The sequence below is a fragment of the Zingiber officinale genome, chromosome 3A, assembly GCF_018446385.1.
Source record: "Zingiber officinale cultivar Zhangliang chromosome 3A, Zo_v1.1, whole genome shotgun sequence".
Lineage (NCBI taxonomy): Eukaryota > Viridiplantae > Streptophyta > Magnoliopsida > Zingiberales > Zingiberaceae > Zingiber > Zingiber officinale.
In genome coordinates this window covers 2,950,594-2,961,069 of record NC_055990.1, presented here as the reverse complement: position 1 = coordinate 2,961,069, position 10,476 = coordinate 2,950,594, and the positions used below count along the sequence as shown (strand labels likewise).

Genomic DNA, 10,476 nt, shown 5'->3' with positions numbered 1-10,476 from the left:
GGGCGGATCCAGAATTTTAGATCTGGCAAGGTCGTATATTAAATGACGAGGCAGAATATTAAATAACGAAAATAATTATTAAACATATTATATTATAATGATCTCTTCAAATTTTTACGAATATTATATATTTAGTTAAATATATTATATTCTAATGATCTTTCCAAATTTACTATATATTTAGTTAGAATGTGAAATATAAACGGAAAAAAATATATTTAGTTAGAATGTGAAATATAAATGAGAAAAATAAAATTTAAATTCAATCCAACAAGAATTCGAGCTTGAGAAACAAATTTGAAGAAAACATAATTTTATCATTAGACCAAACATACACAACTAAATCTTATGGGGCCAAATAATATATGTATTAATAAAATAAAAAAATCTATATAAAAATAATATTATTCAAAAATTAGGGGGGGGTCGTGGCCCCCTCTCGGGCCCTAACGTAAATCCGCCCTTGCATTCACTGGTGTGGGCGTCCGTGCGAGGACGGGCGACGGTGTTGGCACAAGCGTTCTCCACCTTCCAAACGAAGCCCCCTCTTTCACGAGTGAACAGTACCTTAAAAAAGGGGATCCCCTCAAATGACCAAAACACTCCTCCTTTTTTCTCTAATTCCTCCTAAGCCTTCTCAGACATATCTGTATCATCTGTATTGTAGTAGGTATGAAACTATAGTTGCTATAACTACGGCAGAAGCTACGAAATCGTAGTTGCTATAATATTATTGTAGCTACTATAACATTATAATAACTACTACAATGTGAATTTATTTTATTTATATAATTAACAGACCTATATATAATTTATTGAACAAGATAAATCTGTATTCTATTAGCTATAAAATTGTAGTTACTATAATTATAGTAGCACTTATAAAATTGTAACTACTATAATACCGTAGCATTTTATAATCATTATAATATGAATTTATTTTGTTCACCGACAGTGGCGTAGCTACTTTGGGGTGCGATCACCCCCCTCTCAGATTTGGAGAAAAAAAATAGTATGGTTAAATCGAAAGTCGGGCGCTATACTTGTAAACTATTTCAATCGAACAAAATTCTTCTAAACTGAAGTGTGTAATCTGAGAATTTTGAGTGGGTTCTATGAAGGCAGAAATGGCGTTGTTCGGGACTCGGGAGCAAGGAGTGGTACTTTTATGAAAAACATTTATTTATAAATCTAAAACTATTTAGATTTTTATGAAAAACTTTAATTAAGACCTAACACAGTTTTTTAATTTCTCTCTCTTATTTGTCCAAGCTTTTTGGTTCTCTCTATCTCTCGTTTTTCCTTCCGCCGAAGTTTTTGACTTTTGAGTTTTCCTCTTTTTACTGTTTTTGTTCCCTATCAGCGAAGCTTCTTCCCATCAAACCTTGTTTTTTCGCTCTTTCATTTTCTTCTTCCTTCACTATTATCCTTTCCTTTTTCCTCTATCCCATGTTTTTCTTCCTCCCCTAATTCTCATCTTATTTTTCCCTAATCTTAATTTTACCCTCAAAATCCTCCGTCGCACATTGTCGTTGCCATCCACATCATTGTCAACCTGTCACCGCACGCCGCTGCCAACGCCACTATCGTTTGCTACCAATGCTGCCATCATATTGTTTGCTGACAATGCTACCGACGCTCCACAACAAATGTCTTTTGATTGAGGTAAAATTTTCTTACTTGATTTCTTTCGATTAGCGATTTAAATATTGAAAAAATATATAGTGTTAATTTTGCATATATTCATGTTTTTGTTCTATCAATTTCGTTTATTATTTGTTTTTGAATATAAATTGTTGAAAGCAAATAGTCATTAAATTAGATGATTATGTTTCTAAAATATTATGTTGATGATAAATTAGGTGAAATAATAATGTTGAGGTATTTTAAGAAAATACGAGATGAACCTACTTCAAACAAGTCATCTCCCCCTCCACCACCTCCTCTTCCGCCTCTTCCACTAGCTCCTCTTGATGCTGACTCAAATGAGTATCCTAGTGATCCTAGGCTAAGAAAGCATATTCTTGAGTATAATATTAATGAAAGGGAGATTGTTCGATGTTACTATTTGCAAAAAGGTCATTTTCAGCCTAAGAATCATGAATTCCCTTGGCGTTCTTGTCCAAAAGAGAAACGAAGATTTCGAGCTATATGGTTTAGTCTTCATCCTAATTGGCTAGAATACAGCATTGCAAAAGATGCGGCTTTCTGTCTTTATTGTATTTATTCAAAGCGGATCATGGTGGTCAAAGTGGGGTGATTCTTTTGTTACTGGGGGATTTAAAAATTGGAGAAAGAAAGAAAAATTTAATGAACATGTTGGAAATCAGAGCAGCATTCACAACAGGTGTATGATGGCGGCTTATGATTTAATGAATCAAAAACAACATATTGAAACTTGTTTGGTCAATCAGTCTAGTCAAGTAGTTATCGATTATCGTGATCGTTTGACAGCATCAATTGATTGCATAAGATTTCTTGTGCGTCAAGGATTAGCATTTCGTGGTCATGATGAATCAACAAACTCACTCAATCATGGTAATTTTCTTGAACTGTTAAGATTTCTTGCTGACCATAATGAGGATATCAATAGAGTTGCATTCGACAATGCTCCCTCAAATCTCAAATTGACATCGCCTGATATTCAGAAAGATATTATCAAATCCATTGCTTATTTAACCACTAATTCTATTCTTGGAGATCTCGGTGATGAATTATTTACTATATTGGTTGATGAGGCTCGTGATATATCTGTTAAAGAACAAATGACAGTTACTTTACGGTTTGTAGATGAAAGGGGAAATATTGTTGAACGCTTTCAAGGCATTGTACATGTAAGCGACACTACTGCCTTATCACTTAAAACTACTATTGATTCTTTATTGTGCCAACATGGATTATCTATATCTAATTTGTCGGGGCAAGGATATGATGGAGCTAGCAATATGAGAGGAGAATTCAATGGCTTAAAAAACTTAATTATGATGGAGAACCCATCTGCCTATTATGTTCATTGTTTTGCTCATCAACTACAACTTACACTTGTAGCTGTTGTTGAAAATCACATCAGAATTTCTACTTTTTTTTGATGTGGTTGCATAATTGAACAATATTGTTGGAGCATCATGCAAGCGAAGGGATATACTTCGTGAGAAACAATTTGAAAAAGTTATTGAAGGATTTTGCAATGATGTTATCTTCACTAGACAAGGTATGAATCAAGAGAAGACATTAAAAAGAGTTGGGAGCACACGTTGGGGTTCACATTATAATACATTATTAAGTTTGATAAACTTGTATCCTTCAGTTATTGATGTGCTTTTATTTGTTGAAGAGGGAAAAGATCACAAGCAAAGGGCGCAAACAAATAATCTGTTGTAATTAATTGGAAAATATGAATTTATATTTCAGATGCACTTAATGAAAAATATTTTGGGAGTCACGAATGATATGTCACAAGCTTTACAAAGAAAAGATCGAGACATTGTAAATGTCATGATTCTTGTAAGATCAAGCAAACATCAACTACAAACTATGATGGATGATGGTTGAGATTTGTTACTGAATAAAGTTTCTTTATTTTGTGTTAAGTATGAGGTAGTCACCCTGCACATGAAAAACTTGTTCGTCTTTCATGGGAGATCACGACGAAATATTGAAGGAAGGACAAATTTTCACTATTATCGTGTTGAAACGTTTTATAAAGTGATAGATTTGCAACTTCAGGAGTTGAACAGTCGCTTTAACGAGGTGAACACGGGGTTGTTGTTGTGTATGAGTTGTCTTTATCCATCAAATTCATTCTCTGCTTATGATAAGAGAAAATTACTTCACTTTGCTCAGTTTTATCCATCTGATTTTTCCCCAATAGAGTTAATGCATCTTGAGCCCAAATTGATAACTTTATTTTTGATATGTGGAGTAACAATCAATTCTTTGTGGTTGTGGGGATTAGCCAGCTTGCTAAAAGGATGGTTCAATTGAAAAACATCATCTGTATCCATTGGTATATTTACTTTTGAAGTTAGCATTGCTATTACCTGTTGCAACTGCAACTATAGAGAGAGTATTTTCAGCAATGAAAATAATCAAAACCTCACTTCTAAATTGGTTGGGAGATGATATGGTAAATGATTGTTTGATACCATATATTGAGCAAGATGTGTGATCCTGTCCGAATGCTGAATCAACGGACGCTAAGCACGGGGCGCTCTTCGACTGCTATCGTGGATCTTCGACTGGTGGCACGAAGCTCCGGTGAACCTGCACAGAAGTCGGGCCGGGAAGGGGTTCCCGGCGGCGACCCTCCGACGCTCAAGTCAGGCGAAGCTCAAGAAAGAAACAGTGGCTTCAAAACGCTTAGAATGCATACCTCCGGCGAAGAATGAGGGCCTTTATATAGGGCAGCAAAGAAGTGAGTGTATACCTACCGAGGTGTACACGTGTCCATGGCCCATACTCCAGTAAGGACTTGTCAGTGAACTTCCCTAACCCATACTGCTACAGTCTCAGCATGTCCTCGATGGGACAGCGGAATCCCGTGTCACAAGATTTGAAGCATGGCCCGCACGTGAAACATACATGCTGTCAGAAAAAAACGTTCCTTGTCCTTTTCCTCTTTGCTCCAGATCTGGCTTCCGGGCGGACAGCTCCCTCAACATCCGGCCCGACATATGCGGTGGCTTACTTGGGGAGATCCTCCATCACATGCTCTATGGAGACTATTAGCAGTGTTACCTTATGGCTTTGGCCAAGCGCGAAGTCCGCTCGGCCCTGTGACCTTTTCCACTGAGCGCCGGAACCCTGATTTCGACAGGGCGCCTTTAACCATCAGCCGGATATCATCCGGTCGGCCAGCCGATCAGACCCATCCCTCTCCGGACATTCGATTCCGCCGGACGACCGGCCGGTCGTCCGGTCGGACCCGACCCTCTCCGGATGGACAACTGCCACTGTGACTTCCACGTGGCGTTGACCCCACAGAGTGGGGTCCCCTGTTCTTACTACCGGATCACTTGCCTCCCCTTCGAGTCTAGTCGAAGGAGGCGAATAGTTCGACTGACTGGACTAAGAATATGGCCGAGCGGCTCCTCCGTGCTGGTATCCTCCGCTCGGCCAACCATTGAGGTAGCCTTAAGCGAATCAACAATGGCCTTCACCGGTTCTCCTCATGTTCTGCGCCAATCTTCGACATTAAGGTTGAGCATGCTTTCATTAAATGCTCCGAATGATTGAATGCCACGTGGAGCACTGCCATCAGCGTACGGTGGCGGTGGCATGGTGTTTTAATGTGATCGAAGCGATTCGAAATGGACGGCTCGATGCATGCTTTGACTCTCGTGACCTGGATCCAACGGTGGAGGCCGCCCGGCCTTCACCCTATAAATTCTTCGTTTCCTTCTCTCCCTCACTTGCCTCCGCGATTTCGACCATTGCCCCCTGCGCTTTGGAGCTCCGGCGATCCTGTTTCTGCTCTCCGACGCTCTCCGGCGCCTTTTCCTTGATCCCTTTCCCCGCAGCAAGGTTTTATATCTTTCCTTCCTCCTTTCCGGTGTTTCCTCCGCATCTCTTTCTCAGTTTCGATCCTTGAAACCTCCTTTCGTTTGCTGTTGTTTTTCTCCGGCCTTTTTGCCTTTTGATTCCTTCCGATCGGCCGCTAACAACTATAATTTTCTTTTGCCAGAGATGGGTGGAGGAAATTGTGGTTTCCAACCGCTTGGCCTTGGTGGATGAAGAGCTACGACAACTGAAGGCCGCAGTTGGGCCGTCCGACCTTCAGGGTCCTTCCTATTCCGAGCTACAAAAGGAGCTGAAGAAAGCTCAAACCCTGCTGGCGGCCGAGCAGAAGAAGACAGCCAACCAGGCCCATGCCCTGGCTGAGTCCGAGCGGCAAGTCAAGTCGCTTGACACAAAAATAACCCTGGCCACCACTCGGAAGAATACAGCTATCTCCGATCTGGAGAAGAAGAACGTTGAGGCTCGGGGTCTGGAGCTGAAGATAAAGGAATTGACAGAGCAGCTCAACAGGGAGAAGGTGGGCCGCTCGGCCGACGCGGCTAAGATTCAGAATCTGAATGAGGCCCTTGCTGGCTCCCAGGCGGCGTTCAAAGAATATCAAGATGCCGAGCCGAGTCGGATCGCGGCCTTAAGACAGAGCTACATCCGCTCGCCTGAATTCTCGGAGAAGATATGCGAGCGGATGTATATACCTTTCGACATGGCTATGACCGCCACCGTCACTTATCTGAAGTCTAAGGGTCTTCTCCCGGAGTCTACTGCTATTCCGGCCGGCGATCAGGTGGCGCTTCTGAATAACATTCCGAGGGACCTTTATGATTATATTGAGTAGCTTTCTATAATTCGGCCACTCGCCGGGATATCATCCATTTTTGTAATTGGGCCGCTCGGCCTAAAGCTTTAACATTAATGCAATGTTTTCCTTATATTTGCTGTCTTTTTTCATAACAAAATATGTGTTCATCCGCTCTCCCATTATCACCCCTCTGGTATTCGAAAGGGATTTTTACCAAGTGCTTGGCATTGTCATGCCGTTCGGCTAAACATGTAATATTTCGCCTACTTAATTTTCCGCTCTGATAGCAGAGATCCTTCACTATGTATCGAGCAAGTACTTTTTGGCTTCGGGCCGAGCGGAACGTAGAAACGATTCAGTGATATTGAGGGTGAGTTTCTGGTGCAATTGTATTCTCTTTATAGGCATTCCCCGCTCGGAGGGTTTATAGACGTCGGCTCGTCTCTCGATATTTAACGTCGGAGCTCGACGGTCTTCCACTCGGACGTTTATACACGCCGGCTCGTCTCTCGATATTTAACGTCGGAGCTCGACGGTCGTCCGCTCGGACGTTTATAGACGCCGGCTCGTCTCTCGATATTTAACATCGGAGCTCGACGGTCTTCCGCTCGGACGTTTATAGACGCCGGCTCGTCTCTCGATATTTAACGTCGGAGCTCGACGGTCTTCCGCTCGGAGGGTTTATAGACGCCGGCTCGTCTCTCGATATTTAACGTCGGAGCTCGACGGTCTTCCGCTCGGACGTTTATAGACGCCGGCTCGTCTCTCGATATTTAACGTCGGAGCTCGACGGTCTTCCGCTCGGACGTTTATAGGCGCCGGCTCGTCTCTCGATATTTAACGTCGGAGCTCGACGGTCTTCCGCTCGGACGTTTATAGACGCCGGCTCGTCTCGATATTTAACGCCGGAGCTCGGCGGTCTTTCACTCGGAGGGTTTATAGACGCGGCTCGTCTCTCGATATTTAACGCCGGAGCTCGGCGGTCTTCCGCTCGGACGTTTATAGACGCCGGCCGCTCTCGATATTTAACGCCGGAGCTCGGCGGTCTTCCACTCGGACGTTTATAAACGGCTCGCCTCTCGATATTTAACGTCGGAGCTCGGCGGTCTTCCGCTCGGGCGTTTATAGACGTCGGCTCGTCTCGATATTTAACGCCGGAGCTCGGCGGTCTTCCGCTTCGGCGCGTTTATAGACGCCGGCTCGTCTCTCGATATTTAACGCCGAGCTCGGCGGTCTTCCGCTTCGGATGATTTATAAACGGCTCGTCTCGATTTTAACCGGAGCTCGGCGGCCTTACGCCGGGCGTTTATAGACGCCGGCTCGTCTCGATTTTTAACGTCGGAGCTCGACGGCCTTCCGCCGGACGCTTTATAGACCCGCTCGTCTCTCGATTTTAACGTCGTAGCTCGACGGTCTTCCGCCGGAGGGTTTATAGACGGCTCGTCTCAATTTTAACGTCGGCTCGGCGGTCTTCCGCTTCGGAGGGTTTATAGCGCCGCTCGTCTCTCGATTTTAACGTCGAGCTCGACGGCCTTCCGCTCGGACGCTTATAAACGCCGGCTCGTCTCGATATTTAACGCCGGAGCTCGGCGGTCTTCCGCTTGGATGATTTATAAACGCGGCTCGTCTCTTGATATTTAACGTCGGAGCTCGGCGGTCTTCCGCTTCGGATGATTTATAGACGCCGCTCGTCTCTCGATATTTCGCCCTGCTCGACGGTTTTCCGCTTCGGACGTTTATAGACGCCGGCTCGTCTCTCGATATTTAACGTCCGGAGCTCGGCGGTCTTCCGCTTCGGACGCTTATAGACGCCGGCTCGCTCTCGATATTTAACGCCGGAGCTCGGCGGTCTTCCGTTCGGACGTTTATAGACGCCGGCTCTCTCGATATTTAACGTCGGAGCTCGGCGGTCTTCCGCTCGGATGATTTATAGACGCGGCTCGTCTCGATTTTAACGTCGGAGCTCGGCGGTCTTCCGCTTCGGACGTTTATAGACGCCGGCTCGTCTCGATTTTAACGCCGGAGCTCGGCGGTCATTGCTCGGACGTTTATAGACGCGGCTCGTCTCGATTTTTAATGTCGGAGCTCGACGGTCTTCCGCTCGGGCGTTTATAGACGCCGCTCGTCTCGATTTTAACGTCGTAGCTCGGCGGTCTTCCGCTTCGGAGGGTTTATAGACGCCGCTCGTCTCTCGATTTTAACGTCGGAGCTCGACGGTCTTCCGCTCGGAGGGTTTATAGACGCCAGCTCGTCTCTCGATTTTTAACGTCGGAGCTCGACGGTCTTCCGCTCGGACGTTTATAGACGCCGGCTCGTCTCTCGATATTTAACGTCGGAGCTCGACGGTCTTCCGCTCGGATGATTTATAGACGCCAGCTCGTCTCTCGATATTTAACGTCGGAGCTCGACGGTCTTCCGCTCGGACGTTTATAGACGCCGGCTCGTCTCTCGATATTTAACGTCGGAGCTCGACGGTCTTCCGCTCGGACATTTATAGACGCCGGCTCGTCTCTCGATATTTAACGTCGGAGCTCGATAGTTTTCCGCTCGGATGATTTATAGACGCCGGCTCGTCTCTCGATATTTAACGTCGGAGCTCGACGACCTTTTTCAAGGCTAACTTCAATACAGTCGGTCGGCGAAGATATTTGTCATCTTTATAATCTTGCTTCCTGCATTACAAGGACATAGGCGACCGAAATGTGTATAAATTTACATTTAGCGCACCTTTCCCCCAGCTCGGATATCGTACTCCCGGTCGAACGGCTCGGGGTCTTCTTCATCGAGCGCTTGGCTAAGATAACATACTTTCGACCGAATGGCTCGGGGCCTTCGTTATCGAGCGCTTGGCTCGGATACTATACCTCCGGCCGAATGGCTCGGGACCTTCGTTCGTCGAGCGCTTGGCTCGGATATTATACCTCCGACCGAATGGCTCGGGGCCTTCGTTATCGAGCGCTTGGCTCGGATACTATACCTCCGGCCGAATGGCTCGGGGCCTTCGTTCGTCGAGCGCTTGGCTCGGATATTATACCTCCGGCCGAATGGCTCGGGGCCTTCGTTATCGAGCGCTTGGCTCGGATACTATACCTCCGGCCGAATGGCTCGGGGCCTTCGTTCGTCGAGCGCTTGGCTCGGATATTATACCTCCGGCCGAATGGCTCGGGGCCTTCGTTCGTCGAGCGCTTGGCTCGGATATTATACCTCCGGCCGAACGGCTCGTGGCCTTCGTTCGGAAAATTACGATGAATTCTATGCCCGAAAGAAACTATATCTGAAAAACTAACCTGCCGATCAGCATAAGATCTGACTCAATTTCTCAACTCCCGAATACCCGTGGAGTGAGGTGGATACAATGTACTCGTCGAAATTTATCGAGGCTAGGAGGATGGCGAAACTTCCCGGTCGGTCCTCCATGGCCGCTCGGCCACCCCCAGAGGTGGAGGCGGCCTGCTGCGTTATCCTTTTACTTGAGCCTTATGCTCCTGTTGCTCCACGAGCCTAGCTACTCTTGCCTCTATCAGAGCGTCGAGTTCCTCCATGGAGAGCATCACCATGTGTGGTCGTCCAGCCTCGTCCATTGCTTCCGTTCGGATGCAGGAGCGTTCCCACAGACGGCGCCAAATTGATCCTGTCCGAATGCTGAATCAACGGACGCTAGGCACGGGGCGCTCTTCGACTGCTATCGTGGATCTTCGACTGGTGGCACGAAGCTCCGGCGAACCTGCACAGAAGTCGGGCCTGGAAGGGGTTCCCGACGGCGACCCTCCGACGCTCAAGTCAGGAGAAGCTCAAGAAAGCAACAGTGGCTTCAAAACGCGTAGAATGCATACCTCCGGCAAAGAATGAGGGCCTTTATATAGGGCAGCGAAGAAGTGAGTGTACACCTACCGAGGTGTACACGTGTCCATGACCCATACTCCAGTAAGGACTTGTCAGTGAGCTTCCCTAACCCATACTGCTACAGTCTCAGCATGTCCTCGATGGGACAGCAGAATCCCGTGTCACAAGATTTGAAGCATGACCCGCACGTGAAACATACCTACTGTCAGAAAAAGGCGTTCCTTGTCCTTTTCCTCTTTGCTCCAGATCTGGCTTCCGAGCGGACAGCTCCCTCAACATCCAGCCGGACATATGCGGTGGTTTACTTGGGGAGATCCTCC

At 46.0% G+C, this 10,476-nt stretch overlaps 1 protein-coding gene across 1 annotated transcript; it reads left to right on the top strand.

The window, feature by feature from the left end:
- Positions 1–2,198: 2,198 nt before the first annotated feature.
- Positions 2,199–3,089, top strand: LOC122053466 (zinc finger MYM-type protein 1-like). The gene has a single exon (XM_042615520.1). It carries the CDS (start codon positions 2,199–2,201, stop codon positions 3,087–3,089), a length of 891 nt encoding a protein of 296 aa, XP_042471454.1.
- Positions 3,090–10,476: the final 7,387 nt, after the last annotated feature.